This window comes from Rhea pennata, chromosome 1 (genome assembly GCF_028389875.1).
Source record: "Rhea pennata isolate bPtePen1 chromosome 1, bPtePen1.pri, whole genome shotgun sequence".
In the NCBI taxonomy this organism is placed as follows: domain Eukaryota; kingdom Metazoa; phylum Chordata; class Aves; order Rheiformes; family Rheidae; genus Rhea; species Rhea pennata.
In genome coordinates, this window is record NC_084663.1 from 147,883,701 (window position 1) to 147,904,927 (window position 21,227).

General features: G+C 41.9%; 1 protein-coding gene across 1 annotated transcript in view; it reads left to right on the forward strand.

Annotated features, from left to right (window-relative positions):
• Positions 1-21,227, forward strand: part of NPAS2 (neuronal PAS domain protein 2) — a 101,947-nt gene that overhangs the window by 71,104 nt on the left and 9,616 nt on the right. The window contains exons 8-16 of the mRNA XM_062575123.1: positions 5,950-6,068; positions 8,398-8,480; positions 9,081-9,187; positions 10,405-10,552; positions 11,182-11,263; positions 11,989-12,130; positions 12,876-12,982; positions 13,159-13,251; positions 18,553-18,699. Of these exons, the coding sequence (XP_062431107.1) occupies positions 5,950-6,068; positions 8,398-8,480; positions 9,081-9,187; positions 10,405-10,552; positions 11,182-11,263; positions 11,989-12,130; positions 12,876-12,982; positions 13,159-13,251; positions 18,553-18,699 (1,028 nt within the window). The remainder of the gene's footprint in view (positions 1-5,949; positions 6,069-8,397; positions 8,481-9,080; positions 9,188-10,404; positions 10,553-11,181; positions 11,264-11,988; positions 12,131-12,875; positions 12,983-13,158; positions 13,252-18,552; positions 18,700-21,227) is intronic.

Genomic DNA, 21,227 nt, shown 5'->3' on the forward strand with positions numbered 1-21,227 from the left:
AGTCTTTCCCCTTTCCTTCTCCCTCAGCCTCTGCTAATGTTTTGAAAATTTGCCAGCTCCGCTTTGGCCCTCTTTGACAGAAATGCCGCTAGTTTTACTCTGCTTCCGCGCACCCTTTTTCTGCGAGGGAAGGGGCTCATGCTCGCTGGGGTCCAAGCGGCCTTGCCTCTCTCCCTGCCTCGCGCCTTCCCCCTTCGTCGCACTGTGGCTTTACAGCGGCGAAGTTCGTGCGCGGATGGGTTTGAACGGATTAAGCTGAAGGACTTAGAAAGCCAGTTAGTTAGGGGCTTAGCCGCTCTCCCTAATTTTACTGGGAGCTGCAGGGCTAATCCCCCCGCTCGCTCCCAGCCCCGTCGAGGCAGCGCAACCCCGAGAGCCGCCTGGGAGCCGGCCGGGCGGCGAGCCCCGGCCGAGGGGGCGCATGGCCCCAACCGCTGCCGGGGGCCGGCCTGCGCGGGACCCACGCAGAGCCCCGCGGGCGCTCTGCCCCCGAGGAGGAGGAGGAGGAGGAGGTGGAGGGGCGCGAGGGCACCGTCCCCCGCCCCATGAGGGAGGGAGACGGTGCAGGCAGGGAGAGGCGGGCGTGAGCCCCCTCGCCGCTGAAATCGCCCTAATGTGCGTTCAGCCAGGCCACGCACACCAGAGAGGTGATCTTCCATCAGGGAGGGTTGTATAACCGTCATTAACGGGGCTCCAGAGAGGAAAGCAGGGCAGTAACGGGAGGCGAAGGCTCGGCAGTCCCTTGAGAGGAGGGGACGTGGCCAGCGGGTCGCTCGGAAGAGGATGGTCGCGTTCCCTCTCTGCTCCCAGATGCGAAATGCCCACTTGCTCCCCAAGGCAGGATTTTATTTTTATTTCACTTTTTGCAAACAGGAAGATCTTCCAACGTATTTCTGCATTTCTGGGTCTCAGTGCTTTAGTCTCCGCTCGGTTAATTAAAGCCTTTCCCGTCATCCGGATTTTCGCACGAGCGCTGCGTGTACTCAAGCGGCCGACGGAGCAGCGTGCCGTCGCGGCAGCTGCTGACCAGCAGGGACGGAGCCCTGTCAGCGTCACCAGAGAGCCGCGCAGTGGCCCCCGTCCGGTCTTGCCTGAGGGCTGAGGGGGAAGGCGAGTGAGCAAAGACAACCCCCTCGGAAAAATTCAAGGAAATATTTAGCTCCCAATAAAATATGCGAGATGAAGAGAGAGAATAAATTATTTTACGAAGCAGCTTAATAAGCTAGCTCTGATAAGAAAAGGTAAGGCAAGCTGGATTTATCCCTCCTCTAAAAATTGTTTGTGGGTTTGTACGCAGAAAAATCCCTCACAATTATATAAACAAATATTGGCTTGGGTACCATATTTTGAAGGTGACGTATTTGCTTAAAAAAAATCCCAAAAGGGGCAAAGTTAGGGTGCTGCCTTTCAAAGTGTTCATCGAAAGAAGAAAGGAACACCAGCATCTCTAAAGTGGCAGCTCTGTCCTTCCATCCAAAACACCTGAAGGGCTCCTCTTAAAACAGGAGATATTTGTTACGTGAAAAGAGGGCCTGATCAAATAATATAATTAAGTAGTATAGCGGAATTTAAAATTGTGTATCTTACGTTCCCAATTTTATGGAAACTTGAGAAGTATCTAGTTACTGGATGCTAATAATAGCAGATGCTCTACTGTTAGCCAATATATGTCTCAGAGATAAGAATAACCATCAAGGAAATTATTACGCTAGGGAGAAAAAAATTCTCTTTGCTCCTAGAACAATTAATTCAATCTGAATTCCCTTTTAAAGGAAATAAACAGATTTATATGGAAGATATATTGATCTTGAGTATGTAGATGCATATGCATACATAAGCATATGTATAAACATCTGCTAACAAGAATAACCCAAACAGAAATAAATGTTTTGCTCAAAACCAGCGGTCGCCTGCTACTATTTGCTATTAACGATATAGTAGAAGCTGCAGCTTGCAATTTGCATCTTTTCTGCTGGGCTCTCTACAGGCATTTATGCAAAAAATCACCATTCTTACCCTAAATAATTTACATAGGACTTATATCAACACAGGGTGAGGGGAGAAGCAGGAGGAGGAAAGAGGAGGGAGTAGATCAAAATAAACAAATAAGACACCAATAGAGACCAGTTTTTTGTCCAAGGCTATTGAGCATAGCCTTGCCTGCCATTAGCATTTTAGATTCCTTCATTTTAGATGCATTAATTACTGAATATTCTGTTGATCTATGTTCTGAATTTATTTATAAGAAAAAATCCTGTCTTTATTCTTGGCTGTTTGGCTGATGTTTTTTTGAAATTGCTATTCTGTTTGTTTAAGAGTTGCTAAAATTAGTGCTTTAAACTTTAACATCTACTGACAAAACAGGAAGGAGAGATTTCATCTTTCAAGTGACATAAATGAGAGATTTGCTGTTACAAAAAGAATACATTTTAAGCATCCTAAGTTAAAATGACTGAGCAATTGACTGTTGTACTATTATTAAACGAATAATGCGGCATCTGGGGTTTTTTAAACATGTTTTCATTCATTTCATGTGGCATGATTTGCGTCCCCAAAGATAAAAATCTCTGTTGCTCTGGTAGTTAAAGGCTTTGGTTCATTATAGTTTACTTATTCTTAACATCTTAGCCAAAATGTTCCTGGTCTTCCTTTTTCTTAAACCCTGTATTTATGCAAATTGATTTCTTTCTATCTTCTTGTATTATGCTTGCAGGTAATTTAATATTTCTACTGCAAAAGAATTATGTTGTACCTCTAGAAGCAGACGTGATAAGCAGCTACAAAAGCTGTTAAAACTCGTGCCGAGGAGCATCAGCTAACTAATATATATGAAACAACTGTTTCACCTTTTTGATCATGTCTTTAGCTTTATCACATAACCTCGTAATTTCCTATTAAGGATTTTTTTGCCTAGATCTTTTAAGTGTGAAATGCGCATTACCTCATTTACCTGACCCACCTGTTTGTAGTCAGCTTAACATTTTCCTCAGAGGCCTTCTAAGCGCTCCCAGACCTGGACTGGACTTATGAAAGTTAATATCATCATAGGTCTAGACCATGCTATATTTTACATCAGAGTATTTTTCTGTGATGCTCTCAGAAAGTTTGGTACTGAATTTTGCTACTTTAAGCTGCTGTGTGTTTTTTCTTTCCACGGGATTTTTAGAATTAAAGAATACGATTCTTCAGAAGGCTTGTTCAAAAGATTATGCTAGGAATATTCTTTTAATACACACAATTATCTCTTTCTTTGATAATGGCTTAAAAAGTCTTGGTAAAAAATGTTGAAGTTTACTGAACTGAGAAGAGTAAAACAGACCTTGTAGAAAGAACCATCAAAAGCTCAAAATACTGATAAAATAATTCAGAAAACAAAATAGTTCAGAATCAAATGTAGAGGTTTTGTTCCTTTCAGCTATAGTATCTGTTATTTCCAGGCTGAGAGGTATGTTTCCAGTCGGTAGTTAACTGCCTGCACTCTCAAGGCTGTTTTTTGGCTTTTAATGCCTTGGACCTTGCCAAAAGCATTTGAGCGTGGTGACGGCAGAGTACCTGTTTGCAGGCTGGGGGACTGTCGGCCAGGCTGCCTCTGTCTCACCTCCCCAGGCTTCTTCACTCACTGCCTCTAAGTTTGACATTCCTAGTGACGAAATGCCAAATCTGCTAAATAGCTGTGTTACATGACAATTACTGCTCTGTCAGTATTGCATTTACCACTTGGAAATAAGATCCTATTTTGTAAAAGCAACATTAAGGGATGTATTCTGCTCTTTTCTGCAAATACAACTCTTTTCAGACTCAAGGTTGTTTACATCAACCAGCTTAAGTAAAAAGGCCATCCACTCTCTTCAGTGCATCTCACTTCCCGTTCTGTATTTCTTCTGCAACTGATGTCATTCGCAAGCTCATGCTTTCGGTAACTAGGTTAAATTATCATACCTGTACTTCAGAGGCTGAATGTGCTTATCTCACTTTTATTTCTTAGAGCTCAGCCTGCAAACGTTTGCTTCTGAACTTGGCTATTACAGAGAGCAACTGTTCCATTGACTTAAAAACGTGACTACAGTATTAGGTAGTAGGTATGGAAGTAACTTTTTACAGTGACCTTAATTTGAGTGTATAGCCTTACCATTAATTTTTAAACAGGACTGACTACCAAAATCAATTGACTTATGCTAAATAGTATCAGAACAGAGCAAATAATTCTTTACTCAGGATTCTCCTCTTTCCTGTAGCTTCTACCTCTTTCCCCTCTTTTTCCACGTCTTGTGTTAATAATCCCATAGAAGCCGTCTCATAGGCACATAACCCCAGGAGCAGAATATCAAATACATATTCTTAGGAGGCCTCCAGAGCAAGTGTGCTTTGTTTGTGAAAGGAGGAGAATTTTGCCCATATTTTTTATCTTAGTATCCTGTAAGCCATGCCCTCAAGACTCAACTACAGGAGAGGGCTGTAATCTCTGCAGATGTTCACATCTGCCTTGCTTTCTTAGACGTGGAATCTTTCTTCCCCTTTTTGGTGCTATATTCTTGCATACATAGTGGTCTAAACCCATTCTCCTCAGAGTACTTACTTTTCTGTCTTGTACCACCTTATCCTTATTATTAGCTTTATATTGTTATGCTAAGGCTTTGTAACAGGTTGAACTGGGCTCCAAAAGCGCATGTGATAACTAGTTGAAACTTCCATCTGTGCAATTGAGACTGGGGAGCTAAAGCCTAGTGCAGAAGCATCCCAGGATAAAACTGTTAGTGATCTCCTCCCCAGACATATACAAAACTCTTGATTTTCATGGGAATGGACAGGCTTATTCCTGTTGTGTTCTGTGGAGAAGAAACAAGTTGTAGAAAGCTTGATAAAGTTGGGTTATAGGGGACTAACAGTAAGGAAAGACTGTTTCATATTAGGGTTATTCCACATTAGCATCACATTAACACTGGCAACCTCCAGCTGCTAGATGTGACTCTCTCTGCCCTCACAGGGATAGTGACTTGGGCAGGACAAGAGTCCAGTGGGGCAAGCCCAGCACCCACTGCAGCTTCATGCACAGTTTCCTTCACTCCCGTGGGAGAGGCACTGTGATCTCTAAGCAGACCAAATTTGGATGAAGAATTTGCATTATGTCGCCATAACATGGGATGGTGGGCTAAGCTAAGGCAACATGATCGTTTGGTGATACATCACTAAGTTAGGAGGCCCTCGAGGCCCCTCAGAGCAACACAAAAGCCATGCAGTCAAGAAAAATACATGTAACAAACATGTACAAATTCCGTAGCCATGTCACATCTGGCTTTTCTTTTAGTCCAGGGTTTTAAGAGACAGAAGGTCATCTGACCTGCATCAGCATACAAAAAATGTCCAGCTCTGGATGCTAGTGCTGTACCTGGGACCCTCATCTTTTCTTTAAAATAAATAGAGCACATTGGGGTCTAATCTCCTTAAATATAGAATGAGAACATACATTTCGGCAGCTGAGAATCACAAGCAATTTCTGCTAGCTCGATGAAGCCTTGTTGGCTTTGGTCCTCAGTGTTTTGCCATTGATGACTTGAAGAGCGCTCTTCAGCTACCTCCCTTGCCAACACTTTTTTTCACTGTCTCATGGAAGTAACGCACTAGGCATGCTGCAGCATATATAATTATTGTGAGTGGTGAAAAGGAGCAATTGGATGTGGGGGGTTTCTTTCAAGAAAACTGGTTTATGCTCTGTAATAAGGTTTGGCCTTATTTTTATCAGGATTAACCTATAAGATTCATACTTGAAGTTAAGCTCTGATGTCTTTCTGCCTAACATGACTGACTTGGATTTAAATATATGCATATCAGCTTTAAAAGCTCTTAAATCACTTTTCTGAATAAAATTAGTATTAGTACTCTTCAAGTGCACAAAATATTCAGGGAGAGTAAATCTTGTATGATTCGGATTCTTGTTTTTTTCCTACCTAGTGCCTAACTCCACTTGCAATGGCTTTGATGATGCTGTTCCAAGGGCTTACAGGACATCACCAGGAAAGCAGATCTGCTTTGTTGCTACTGTTCGTTTGGCAACGCCTCAGTTTTTAAAGGTAAGTGCATATCCTGGATCCCATTCATTTTAGAAGTTCTCAAAATATTTCCAGACTAGGTACATGCAAAATTCTTAATTTTGCTAATTGAATGGATTACAGATATCACATTTCATGCATAAAAAATCCAGTGAAGAGGATTATCGGTGTGAGCGGGATCTCTAGAAACAATGTCATTTCTGCCCCACCTTGTGCAGGAAATGTAAAGCCTACTTGCATTAGGAATTGCAATATCACTTTAAAATTAGGTTGTTCATTGCAGCTTTCTGTTCTGTCTGCAGTGGGACAGGGTGAAGGTGGTTATCTACACTTTCATTTGGGTTCCTTGATGTCTTTGTGTTGGTAGCCTTCCTCCTCCCAAATCTTAATACTAAAGTAAAGTTGCTTTTTGGAAATGCAGATGGACTGTTCAAACTTCTGCCTGACACTGCAGTTCCCTAATTAACAAATGTGAGTTACTGCATCAAATGTCCCGTCCTCAGAGGTTAAGAGATTAAAAAGCCTAATTGAGACAAAGCCTGTATGAAATCACTGCTCCCTTGGCCTGACTCTATTACAGCACAGGGACCTCTCAGGGCAATCTTGACTGATTCATAGCCCTGACAGTCAAGCAGATTTTTTTTCTGGGTAAGTGAGAACACTTCCCATAAATCTTAATCATAGTAAACGTATTAGTAGTCGAGGCCAGGGTTAAGGTTGCTCTGGGATCCTTCTAAATAAATGACCTTATCTTTGGGCAACTAACATCTCAAAAAACCATAGTGCTAGGGAGAAAGCAGCTTCTGAACAGCCCAGAGGAGGTTTTAGCTGTCAGGAAATCCTAAACAAATTCACCTGGGTGAGTCATTTAACCCATGGTCTTGACTTCCTCCTCTAAAATGAAGTCAAAAACATTTATCTGACTGGCTAGCTAAGGCAGAATTGGCATTTTGGTGTCACACAGCAATGCTTGCACCTGAACAGCTCCTGAACATTAGGGTATATTCTTGGTCAACACTGATTTTGCTGTGCACTAGGGGGAAGGAGAGAGGAAATAAAGAGATATGTGAAACCTTTTGCAGTGGCTTCAGTACAGCCAGCAACTTTAATCACCTTTGTGAGTATTAATATATATATCAAAGAAACACTTGATGGCAGTGTCACCTCAGCTTTTTCTGTGGTCCTGAGCGGGTTGAAAATACTGGTGGCCTGAAAGACTTCTCTCCCAAAGAGTAAGAACAGAAATAGAGGTAGCAGAGGGATGATGGAAGGGTGTCGTGGAGCCCACAGCCCAGGGGAGATGTCACCAAGGTGAAGGGGGCAGCCTGCTATTGGGGGGCAGTAAGCAGGCCAAAGTCCTCTTACCAGTGAAGATTGGGTCCTCCTGCAGGAGGAACAAGGTGGGAAATGGTCACCCTGGACAAGGTGCTGGAAACCACAAAATCCTGAGTATTGACACTGGCTTCTCAAATGACTGGCAAGTCCCAGGCCAGGGTCTCCAAACTCACATGGCCTCATCCACCAAATGTCAGAGGGAGGAGGACAAGGCTTGCTGAGCACTCACTGGAGAGAGAGAGGTGTCAGGGAATCCTGTGAACCTGAGAAATGGATGGGAGGGGAGTGATCGGCAGCCAGGAGCTTGGAGGAGATGCACACCGTGCTGAGAGCAGACCATGGGGCATGCTGGCATGTGCGATGCCATCCTTCCTCCCCTTGCTACCTCCCACCCCAATAATTAATTATTATCAATAGTGGTGCAATTCCCATCCCTCTGCACCAAGCAGCTTCTGTCTCACAAAGAGCCCTGTGTCCTACCTCCTGTAATACATTTACTAACTATCATTCTCATGAGCTCAGAGGGCTGTTGTGAGTCTTAAGGGCCAGACTATGCTTGGCTGCCGTTGCTGTACCGAGGGTGCGGCAGCAGGAGTGAAGCGAAAGGCAAAGCCACTGCCTTTGTTCGATGGGGCCAACATGTGGTCTCTGTACCTGGGTGCTCAGGGACAGAGCCGGGGCACCCTGGCTGTCCCAGGCTCAGTGCCCTGCTTTCCCTCATAGGCTGCAGGGCTGAAAACCTCTTTCAGTGCATAGTTCCCCCATTCATTGAGTAGGAAAGCCACCAAACCCTTGGCACCCTGAGGAACAGTCATGTTTCTGAACTCCTATTTCCAGCCCTGGCAGAAATGTGGGCATTGCTTAATACAATAAATTACTCTTTGGAATTAGCAGAGGATGTATGAATTTTCTGGTTTATCTTCTTACGTACCGTGTATTTATAGCTAACAAAAGCTGCATGAAGCAGGGAGGTGAAGCTGCAACTCTGACTAAGTAGGTTTTCTTCACCATGCAGGAGATGTGCATAGTTGAAGAACCTTTAGAGGAATTCACTTCAAGGCACAGTCTGGAATGGAAATTTTTATTCCTGGATCACAGGTTGGTGACAAGAAAAGCACTCTTGATAGTATTTTGTGCTTGTTTACTGCTATTTTCGTAAGTGCAATTCACTCAAATAGTGTTATTCTTCACATCTAAGTCACATGAAGAGGAGGGCTACCACTAAAATTCCTACAAACGCTGATGTTTACTATTTTAGCTTGAATTATTTTTTAGACTCTAAAAATAAAGCCACTCTGTTTCTCAGACAGAATTTTCAATTAGCCTCTTCTTATTTATTTTAAAAATATCGACGGACCAAAGCCTGTAATGCACCAGACAATGTCTAGCTGTTACACAGTGGTGGAAGTTGTTCTTTCAAAGCCCAGCCACAGACAATGTGCACAGTTCTCACTGAGTTTTGGAGGGAAAGTCTGTGCTGGCCTTAGGCAACCATGCGGGCAAAGGTACCAGGCAACTGTGTAGGCCCTGCACGGTCCAACTCTGCAGAGACCCAGGGAGATATGGCTCTTAGCGGGACCCAGGATTAGGTCTCCTGGTGGAGTAGCTGGATCTGGGCTTCGGGATATGCGTGGCAACATGTGGAAGTGCTGTTTGATTCCTGGCCATACCCGTTCCCTCTGTTGTGCCCACCCGCAGAGCACCGCCGATTATAGGATACTTGCCTTTCGAAGTGCTGGGTACTTCTGGCTATGACTATTATCATATAGACGACCTAGAGCTGCTAGCAAGGTGCCACGAACACCGTAAGTATTGCACAGCCCAGGTGGCTGTGAGTTAACCGGGACACCTCTTTTCAATAAAATGCCCTTTCAACTAAAATAGGTTTGAACTCCGAAGGTGAGGTTCTCCCCTTTGCTACACGGCTGTATGTCTCGGACTTCCACCAAGACAGTGCGTGCACTGGAGCTGAGCAGTCTGAGACAGACTTCTTTAGCTGTGAAAAGACCAATTTTACCTTCTAAAGTAGTCAGTGAGACTCACTGAACGGATAAGATATGTCAGATTTGACCTCCGCTCAATTAGTAAAAAATATGTGAAATAACTCAAGCAATCCCAGAGGAGATCATGTTTTTGAAATTCTTTCAGATTATTTATCCCAATATTGTTCACTGGGTATTTAGGATTACCTATGATTATTTAAATATAAACTATTAAGATTTAATTGAAAAAAACCTTCATTAAGTAAAGAAAATGAGACAATCCTTTCAAATATTTGCTTACAGAACTGATTGGTACATCTCCATCTTTCTGCCTCTGTGTGGCCTGAAAATATACAGAGAAAACTAGTTTTTATGTGTTGACTTTAAAATATAAAAAGGCTAAATATGGGTATGTGTGAGAATCCCTTGAAATCACTGCAAAAAAATCAGGGACGAATCTGGTCCATGAATCTTGAAAACCTTTAGATACATCGCAGCTTACTGAATTCCTGTCAGACTGGGGATTTTCTTTACATTTCATATGATTTTTGTCTTAGCACCATGTTATCCCTATATACTCACTTCTTTCTTCACAGCCATTGAAATCCATCTGCACAAAATATTCGTCTTTTCAAGCATTTTTATCCTATATTATTCTGATATAGAACTTAAGATGATCACTCTTAGAAATTAACCCTAGCTGTTTAATTAGGTAGTAGTGATCAGCCCATAAACCAGGGAAAAAAATATGTTTAAACCATCAAAGATACCAAGGTGTTAATGTCCAAAGTTAAGGGTAACTGTATTTGTACTATTTAAGAATTTACTGTTTAAAGTGTCAGAAAAAGATACCTACTGATCTTTTAATTTGCTTTATCATTAGAGTCGCAGGCCTACACACTCAAAAGGTGTTTAGGCTCCTACCTGCCTTGGAAATCAATAGCGATTAGTACTTGGGCCATAGATATTTTTGTCCCACTTTTTGCATTTCATGTCATTTTTACATTGCGCTACAAGCTGTGTATCTTTTCTGATGACAGTGATGCAGTTTGGCAAGGGCAAGTCTTGTTGCTATCGGTTTTTGACCAAAGGACAACAGTGGATCTGGCTGCAGACCCATTACTACATCACGTACCACCAGTGGAACTCCAAGCCGGAGTTCATTGTGTGCACACACATGGTAGTAAGGTACGGAAAGCGGCCGAATGTGTCACCATCGTAGTTGTAGCAAACGGCAGGGACACAAAGGACATTCTAATGGACAAGGGCATTCTAATTATTGCAAGAGTTTCTCTTAGAAACATGAAGCTGTCTTTTATGTAACAAAAATTAAGTCTGAATTCTGTGGAAAGAAAGAAAGTTTACTGTAGAAAAATGAGCAGACTAAGCCTTATTCCATGCTAAGTTTCACTTATTAACTATTAGTTTAGCAACAGATTAACTGCAGCATTTTTCCATTTTATGTAAAAATGGGGAATAAACACATGCCTTGACTATTCAGTTCCTGAAATTCGTATGTTTTTTAAAAGAGATGTATGGGAGGTTTCTAATGATGTTCTGAAATGATACTGGGATGTGAATTTGACCTCAGCTCTTTAGTATATCTCTTAATTCCACAAATATAGGAACTGAGCAGAAACTGAAAATTAATAGACGGAATCTCGAATGTTGTGCAGTAGCGTATGACTTCAGTGATTTTTCAGTTGTTCATTTAACCTGTAAAGTGTTGCAGTAATTTATGCCTTTATATGCTTAAAGCATATTTTATGAAATATAGTAATATAATGTTGAAACATAGAATTATATTTTACAATCAGTTATGCAGATGTTCGGGTGGAGAGGAGACAAGAGATGGGCTTGGAAGAAGTGTCCTCAGAGGTGGTGTCCTCAGCACTGAAGGTACAACAAGATAAGTTTTTTTGTGAATATATGCTGCAGTCACCTGTTCCTATGTTACCATCATCAAAGACTTCAGCATTATCTTTCTGGGTGGATTCCCTCAACTTTGGAATTCATTGCCCGCTTGAATAATTTTCAAGTAAATCGGATAAGTTCGTGAAAGGATAAACTTGGAGAACAGTAACAGCCATGAAATGTGGGACATGGGCAGGGGCAATGTGAGATATCTCCATGTTCCCCCAGCAAAGTATTATAGTTCTAAGATTCATGTGGACATGTTCTGGCAATCCTTTCTTGGCAATGTTAGGTGGTCTGCTGAGGGAAGGGAATGCAAGCTCCTCCTCAGTGCATCGCCGAGTGTCTCTCACAGGTTGCAGTGACTGTCATCTCCAGCTGAATGCAAAAGAAAGATTCAACAGAATGTTTCAAAGCACAGAGCAACTATGGAAGTAGCTTGCTACTTCTTTCCACCTCAATAAAAGCTCCTTGGAAAATGAATCAGTAAAATGCTATTTGTAAAGGACATTGACATTTGGGCCTAGGTCTTCTGCTGGCCTACTGGGGAATAGTTCTGCTCAAGTCATTTTAGGCTAGCCAAAAAAGTTGGTCTGCAAGAATTACCAGATGCATAACAAAATGTTTTCACTTTGACAGATGTTTTAGTTTTTCCTGTCTTTTCTTTTTTTCTTTTTTTTTTTTTTTTTCCTATTTTTTTTCTGTTTTAGGACAGTGGCTCCAGTTTGGATCCTGAACAGCACTTTAATGCACTTGATATTAGTGCCTCAATCCTCAGTGCTAGTCGAACACCCTCGGTATCATCCAGGAGCTCACCAAAATCCTCCCACACACCGAAGTCAGACCCTGCATGTGAGTGGCACTTCTGGGTTACTGCATTATTCTAAATTTAGCCAAGTTAAAGAATGTGTGTCTATATACCAGAGCTACTAATTTAACAGTTGTTTATGAGATATCAATGATAGGTGTTTGTCATCCACAATGAAGTGCATAATCTGAAATTATAGCATACATGAGGGAAGGTTCTAGTGCAACCACTAGAACCAGTAGTGCATACACTGGAAAACAGGTAGCGGGACTAGCCATGACACCTGCTGATCTGCTGATCAGATTTATTACAAAAGTGAAGACTTTTGTCTTCAGGTTTGAGGGTCTCAGTATGAGCTGTGTGAGGCCCATCCTTACTTACGCTATCGGTAACAGCCTATGGGTGATATTCTTTTGGCCTCGACCCAGGATGCTGCAGCCATGACTTGGGCACACCTTACGCACTCTTTTTGCTCTCTCATCTGGAAGAAAAGCAGATGAGCTAACTGCATATAAAGAGAGTTCCAGCTGTTTTACAACCAATGTTGAGTCCTTTTGCTCTATTCCTTGAAGCACAGACTCGTAATCTGTCTCATTGACTTTCATCTTTGCCTAGATCCTCCTTCTCAGTTTGATTTCACTGCTGTTGAAGTCAACAGGAAGAGCCTTGACTGGACAGCTGGAAGTTAGCCAGGCCACATATCACTTTTAGACATGTCTCATTCTAACTCTGACTTAAAATGGTCATGACTTTTCGGTTTGTGAGAACTCACTGATACTTTCCTTACAGCTACACCGACAAAGCTGATTGCAGAGCCCAACACTCCCTTGCAAAGAACTCCTAGCACGCAACAGGATTTGTCTGTGCATAGACTCAGTCAACCTACTGCTCTTCAGGTAACTTTACATACGGTCATAGAAATAGGCAGAAGGTCTGAAGCATGTGCCACACATGCAGCTTAGCAATTAAAAAAGACTTATGAAAAGGCCATGGCATTAGAAGAAATCCAAAATTTAAAGGAACCAAACTTTTAAATTAAGTTTTGCTTTGTTTTGTTTTGTTTTTAACCTAGGCTTCTTTGCCTTCTCAGCCTTCATGTGAGCTTCTCCCACAGCAGTTGCTACCCCAAGCAACTTTGCCAAATCAGCCTGCACCTCTGGCACAGGTTAGTTGGGAACTTGAAAATGAAATCTATCTCCTGATATTTCCTCCCTTCATTTACTGAATAAATTGACAGCCTCTGGGGCTTTTAGGATATTTCTATAGTAGTTAAAAACCAAAAATCTACCAGCTCTCAAGCTCTCAAAATATTGTGGGAGTGACATCTGAACTGTATACTTATGTGTTTCTGAACTGTATACTTGTGTGTTTAAACTTATATTTACATACAGACACTCACAGCAGAAGCACGGGTGCATATATGTCTGAGTACACACCGACATCCATGTTACAGGAGGACAAAAAAACGAGATGGAAGAACAGTTTTCAACCCTGCCTTTACAGAATCAGGTCCCTTCAAAATCAAGGTCCTGATGAGAATTAAAAAACAAAAACAAAGACAGACAATTAATCCTCCTAAAAGCCTCTTTGGCTATGCCAATGTAGAAATAACCCGCAGTATAGGACACATGAGTTCAACAAGACCCATTTTGAGAGATTGCCAGGAACAACGAAGAAACTGCCAGAGGCAAAGTCCTTCACTGGGGTCTATTAGCTCACATCTCAAAAGCAAATGATGGCCCAAAAAGCCATCTCCATGTTTCACTGGTAGCCGATTTAGATGGAGCAAACTTGACTAGTGTGTTTCTGTCACACTGTTTCTGTCCTGTGACCATGCTGTGATAATTTGGGAAGTGACTAGAAGCCTTGGTGGCTTTTAGCATTTGTACCCTGTACTCCCTCACAGGATCCCAGAGTTTCTTCCTGTAGCATATAAAACACATAAAGTCTGGAAGATCCCAGCTTTAAAATAACACATTCTCATTTATCTTTTATGTTTAACATTCTTGTCTCGACTCCACACCAGCCTACAATGAAGAAACAGAGTATCAATTATCTGCTCTGAGCATTCATTTTCTTTTGCAGATATTTTTCTCTGCTATTCATTAATGCATTTCAAAACATCAATTAGTTTGTTTATATAAACCTGTGCATGTTTTCCTCGACTTTTTTTCTACTCCTCTTTCTTCTGTGTTCAAACTCATTCTAGAGAGATGCTTTTTGGTTGTTTCCTGAAAGCCCTATTTAACAGTCTTGCTGGCATTTCTGTCCCATTACTTCTCAGCCAAATTAGAGTATTTTTCAGTGGCACAGCCAGCTGTTCAGTCTCTTAGGACTGACTAAATTTTGGGGAAATGAACAGGGATGAACTGAGTCTGTCTAAATAAGCAGTCCTCTGGTGATCACCTTCTTGAGTGGCAGCAAGCTCAGTCAATCACAGCAGTGCCCCTGGAGAAGCTCAGGCAGATGCTCCCCTTATTGCGAAGTGGGAAAATAGCACCACAGGATCTGTTCAGGTTACCGAGGCTCACACTTCATACCAGACATTCCTGGAAAAGGTAGTAATTCTCCACAGATTTGGGTGATTGTTCATAAACTATTAATTTCTTTCTGTACTTGCCACCTTAAAATAATAAACATGCCAACCTACAGCAATGTAATCCATTGTTCAGCAAGACAAGAGAAAGACTCATCCTATGTGCCTACAGCACTAAGTGAATGAGTGATGAAATCAAGGTATAGTATAGCAATCCAGGCACACTTTCCACTGTTACCATTTCCTCAATTTTCTAGTTGGTTATTTCTCAGCAGTTCAGCAGTAGAACAATAGCTCATTATTTTTAGAACTACAGCATCTACTCCTCCACCACAAATATGCCAGAATCACTACTGAATTATTCCCATAACATTTTACCATGTGTCTGTTTCAAAGAAAGTTTCACCTCTGCTTCAGAGGGTAACAAAACTTATGAATACTCAATCAACTTTTCCCCTAAATACAAGTGCAGTTTAGATCAAAGATCTTTTCGTGCTGACAAAATCATGCCATGGACCCCAATAGGAACAGTGCTTGGGCTGAGGTCAGTCACTTTGCTGTAGACTGAGAAGCAGCAGTTTCAGAAGTTGCTATCTGCTGGCTTTTTGCTGCTCACCTTGTGCTGAAGTTTAGTGGTGTAAGCTGTTAAAACAAATTTTTTGAGCATGTACCTGCAGGACCAAGGCATTTTTCTGGAAGTCCTTGCAAGGGCTCATCTGTGGGAGCCCAAACATCCAGCCAAGGGGCAGCAGCAAGAGAAGGATGTTTCAAGCAGCCACAAGTGCATCTGCAGCCAACAGCTAGCTCTCGCCTCAGGCGCCATCTGCTTGAACTTTTTATTTCAGGGGAATGCTGTCTTGGTTTAGTCACCACCTAAATACAGTTTGAGATTCCAACTTGCCAATTTTCATGAATGAGCCCTAAAGCATGGTGCTAGGTGCTGCTTGAATGTGGATGGCTTTAAACTTTAAACCAAGTGCTCCCCATTAAAGTATTTGTTTGTCTTGTTCATTGCAATAAATTAAAAATCTCCTACAACACAGCGGATGTTGGTGACTGAACAAAAATCAGTACCAATAACTCTGCTTGGGAATGTGCAAGTGCTATTCAGAAAGCAGAAGGAAGGAACAAGTTGGGTGAATAGCAAAACTAATGAAACCTGGTTTCCTAGGGACTGCATCTTGCGACTGAACTTCAGTGCCTTGCTAGGCTGGTGCCTGGGTCCAGCCTTTCCATCCGGAGGGGAGCCAGTGGGTCCCTCAGCTACAGTTGGGCTACTAGTGGCTTTGCTCAGCTACAGCTTTCATGAAAATTACAGCAGCTTGATGCTTTTGAGACTCTCACGACTCAGTTGCATGTCTCCAGTGCTGGCCAACAGGGTTGGAAGATGGGAGGAAATAAAAGCCTCATTTCGTTAGAAAACCATGCTAAAAAATAAATAGGGTCTCTGTCTTTTACCTAGCTATCTATTTTCATGGCACTTACAGGAGCATAATGTCACTGAGGCTTCTGTCTTTTTGTTCAACACATTTGCAACTGTCTAGTGAGCTCAAAGCTAGCCGGGGCGTGTCGTGGCAGCCCCACGGGCCACAGCTCCCCTGCCCTCGCTTCCACCACCCTGTGCCCCAAGCTGGCCACCCAGGGCTGCCTGCAGAGCCGGCGAGGGGAGCGTGCCCACGGGGCCCCCTTTCCCTGCACGCCCTGAGGTGCCTGTGCCAGCGGGGGTGACTCATGCACCAGAAGATCGAACTGGGGATGCTCTGCGGTGACAGATCTGCCATTGGTTTTGTCTTGCCTGCTTGGCTGTGTCCGGAAAGCTGGTACACCTGTAGCATTCCCTTTTCTGAGGACCACAGCAAGATTGTAGATACTTAAGCAGGACAAACAGTAACTTTATCCGACACTAATAACAGACTTAAAGCTGTGCAGTGTTTTCCATGGAACAATTTGAGTTAAGCTTTTTAATTTATTGCACAATTACAGATTTCTTCCCTAATTAGTTGAGCAGTTAATGATCTTGAGATAAATACTCTCTCGTGCAGGTCAATTGCTGTTACTGTCTCACCGTACGGGAAAGCAATGGAAGCTTTTTATCAGACAGGTCATTGCAAGAGTTACTATCTAATTTTGGTTTTATAGAATGGGAAAGGGAAAAAGAGAAGAAAGCGTCTTGTCTTCTTTCTGAACGGCTCTCCTTCTAGTAGGCCACTAGTTGTTGTTGTTGTTAAGTTGTTAATACAAAAAGCATATGAAGAACAAATTAGAAAGAAAATACTATAAATGTATGTCAAATATGAGAATGTGCTGAAAAGAATCATATGGAATAATAATTTAAAATCAAAAGCAATACTTTTTGTGTGCAACCATTCAAAGTAAATTCAAATCCAAAACTAACGTTTGGACATAAAGACTGTTTCTTATTGAAGTATGAAATGAGTATAAAACTATTTCTTCTAAGATTCTTTATATTTCTTATTCGAAGAAAATCGAGTTCCTTTCCCAATGCTTCTTAAAGGAGCTCACACACCTGAACTGTCTCAGTGATAAACTTACCACTGGCAGGCCAGGTAGTTAAAATGAAACTTTTGCCTAAAACTTATTTTTCTTCCTTTCTGATAAAGACCCTTTTAAAGAGCTAAGAGAAGTCCTTAGTAAGAGAATTGATCTAGAGAGAATTAGGTTCCAAGACTGAGATTTTTTTTTAAAAAAAATCTTCCATATAGACCCATGTTAAAGCAGGAATTAGCTCTGTTGACACTAATCAAGCAATTGCTTCACGGCACAGTTCCACCCTAAAATCAGGGTGCCCAGGAGCCTTCCGAAACTCAGAGCCAGACTGGAACAAGGAGACTTGATGTCACTGAAAAGCTGCCCTCCACCTGCATAAATATATACAGAAGAAAAACCCTCTAAAGTTCTCTTCCTTTCTCACCTGAAGGACATTTACACAGAGATTTCGGATGCTTGTTGGAGGGAAGGTGACAGTACTTTCACCCACATAGCTGTTTCACAGCAGAGCTGTTAGCTGAGACGAATCTGACCCGTCACATTTAGATTTCTCCAAGTGCCCAGAAAATCATTAGACTGTACGATGTTGTTACAGAGGATTGCACTGTAGGATTTTTCCAAAGTGTGTTTTTTACTGTTAGAATGGAAACTCATGCAAAGCAGCTACTCCAAAGCCAATTAAAGTAATAATTAACTTCAGAGAACTTCAAATCATAACCTAAAACACCAAATGAAATTAGGAATTTATTACCATGTTAGTCTCCTCGGTGCTTATTGGACTACTAGGCATGCGTGTTTCACTTTCTTCTTGACTCCCATTAGTGATCTCTATTTTATATAATTGTTTAGAGTAGCCTTTCGCCTACTGAGCTTCACCATTCATTTCATGTCATGTAGAAAAATAACTTAATATTTCTTGCAGCTTGACTATTACTTGGCTGCAGAAATCTAGAAAATATTTACTACGCCTAACCGTTACATGATGATACAATAAATAATCGGCAGAATAAGTCATTGTGGGACTGCTATTTCTGGGTGGGAAAAGGGAATTGTTAATAAAACTCTTTGGAATATAGGGTTATGTCATGCTAAGGGCTAAAAACTACAGGCTAGTAATAATAATGCACTCTGACATCTAATTAATATGTGCCTGATAATATTTTAAAGTAACATCCCTTCAAAAACAGTCATTATGATGATATACTAATAGAACAGGAACAGTTGTGAGCAGATCACTATAACTGAGGCAATTTAATATATGTAAAATTGAAAATATAACAGATTTAGTATAGAAGTATTACAAACACATACCTTATTTTTTGACTGTGTTTTACAATCAAGAGACCAATAAATTCTTATATATTAATATAGTATTGAGGTCTATCCATATCATAATGATGGATTCCCCCCCTTTTTTTAAAGTTCTCAGCACAGTTTAGCATGTTCCAGACCATCAAGGACCAGCTCGAACAAAGAACACGGATCCTGCAGGCCAACATTCGGTGGCAGCAGGAGGAACTTCAGAAAATACAGGAGCAGCTCTGCTTGGTCCAGGACTCCAGTGTACAGGTGAGATGGTGTTGGAAGGGGCAGAGTTAAGCATCTTCTCACCTGGCATTTAATAGAGTTGGCAGCTTCAGTTTAGTTCCAGAGTCCAGGAAATCTGGATATGAGAAAACTAACTAATCTGAAAGAGGATTTTGCCCTCTGATAGCCTCTTGAGAAACCTACGTTGAAAAAGATTGAGGGGCCTCTGGAAGAAAAAGTGGAAGAAATATCTCAACCATGGTGGGAAGAAATTAAGTTGTTCACAGTAGTACTTAATATATCATCTACTGAGTCTTCAGATTGAGTAATGATAATAACAAAGTGCTCAATTGCAAGACTCAGCAATGATCATGTCTCTCTAGTTCATTAGCTTCAGTGCTTGCTTCAAACATGAATTACCAGTCCTCACTGTCACATCTGTCCAGCTGTTCCTTGGCCAGCAGCCCTGTGCTTCTCCTGCCCACCCTTCTTCAGGCTCTCCCCAAGGGCTCATCTCTCCCTGCTTCCTGACCCAGCCCCAGCTTGGATACAGAGCACAGGAGATGACTTTCCTTGTCATAGTACCAAAAAAAAAAAAAAAAAAAAAAAAAAAAAAAATCTCACACACTTTACTAGTGTTGATTTGTGTACACCTGGAAGGCCAACACTACTGCCTGAGACTGTCCTTCCCTGGACCAGCTTAAGCTGCTGGGGTTAAGCTGACTGTACCTGCTATTCCTGTGTGTTTGATATGCCTCCTCCACCAAGCTAGGATTTACCAGGTACAATATCTGCTTTGTACTACCCTTTATGCCTGCTGCACCTCATAAATAATAGCAAATGCAATTTGGTACATCTCAAGTTCCATTTAATGACAAATGGAGAAATCATCCAGTTTTATGGAAGTTTTCTGAAAGTGGAATGATTATTGCTATGTTCCTGTAATTTAACTAGGAATATCAAGTTAAATGACCCTTGCTAGAAATGCTGCATTGGGGACCCACTGTGAATATTATACTAGCAAGATTTTTTAGAAGGCAAGCTCCATCACAGAAATGAATGTCCCAAAGAACATTTTAAGCACAGTATAAAAACCTGGGACTCACTGAAGTTAGTGGGGATTTTGATCCTGACCTCCACAGAAATAGGATCTTGCCTATAATCAACATCTGTGAAATGCAGCTCACGTATTAAAACAATTTGGGATTGTAGGCTTAGGCAATTAAGGTATCCGTGAAGACAAATTAGAAACTTGGCCACCTAAGTTGCTGCATATGCACTCCTAATAATATAACCCAGCGGTAGTGGGTCCCAAAACCAGGACTCTCTGCTCCTGGTGTCATATAAACATATAAGTAGACCAGGTTTAATATCAATGTGTTTCTTCCATTGGTTCTGCATTGACTTTGATTAACAAGAAAGGAAATTCTCTTTGCAATTAACTGGCCTTTCAGTTCAGAATCATGTCATATATCTGCAAGCTATTACTGTTATTACCAATATCAAGAGACACGACATTCTCACTTGCCCTCTTTTTAATTGGGCAAAAACATTACTCTCTCCTGGTGAAGTCTTAGTATTCATACTCACTGATCCAGGGATTTTTTTACATAATTCAGACAAAAGTGGAAGATCAGAGAATGTTCTTACATGCAGGGAATGGATTTTATTTTTACTTAGATGTCTTCCATATGCACTACGGTGCATTTAATAACCCAAAGATTGTGGGACAGGTTCTCCTCTATGCTCCTGCAAGTTCAAGCAGACAGAAGGAGAGGCCCAGAGCGGGTGGTTCTGCACCACCCAGCCCTTTGGGTTTGTAGCTCTGACTTACAGCATTTGTGTGATCCCCTTTCCCCCGTGATGAATGTGCCAGGTTGGACCCAGGGGAATATTTTTTTCAAAACCCTACAAGTTGCCTGATGTTAGCATTGACCGTATCACAGCTCATTGTGGATGCAGACGGAGAGGAACTGGAGGGTGGCTTGGAAACACAGGGGCTGCTGTATCTGCCTGGAGGGGCACGGCTGGACTGGGAGAGCCAGTGTTGGTAGTCCGGGTGCCTTTTGGTCTCTCCCAAACAATTAGACAAACCAATAAGATGTGAGTGGTCACACTGTCTTACGACCAGGACCTTCTTCTCCAGTTTTCTGTAGATTAAAAAAAAAAAAAAGAAATTACTGTGCCGTTAAGGGGATAAAGTGAGATGAGGAATTAGGTTTGTCTTATTCAAACCATCAGAGGCAATTTAAAATAACACCTCATATTTTTGCATGCAGCACTCTTGTTACTCACAAGCAGTCAGGGGTAAACTGCTAAATCAGAAATCAAACCACACACGTTGCCACACAGCTTTCATCATTCACGGAGCCGGATGTCTGAAGGCTTTGGCCTGTGTCTCTTATCAAACCCACAAAGCCTAGTGCCAAAGAGAGGAGCATTACCATGAAGTATATTTCTGATCTCTTTAATATTCCACGTGGAGAACAAATCTGTGAGAGCAGGAAGCGGGGGGGGGGGGTGCCATAGGCTCCCTGAAAAGAGGGGGGCTTTTCTCCAGTTTTCCCTCA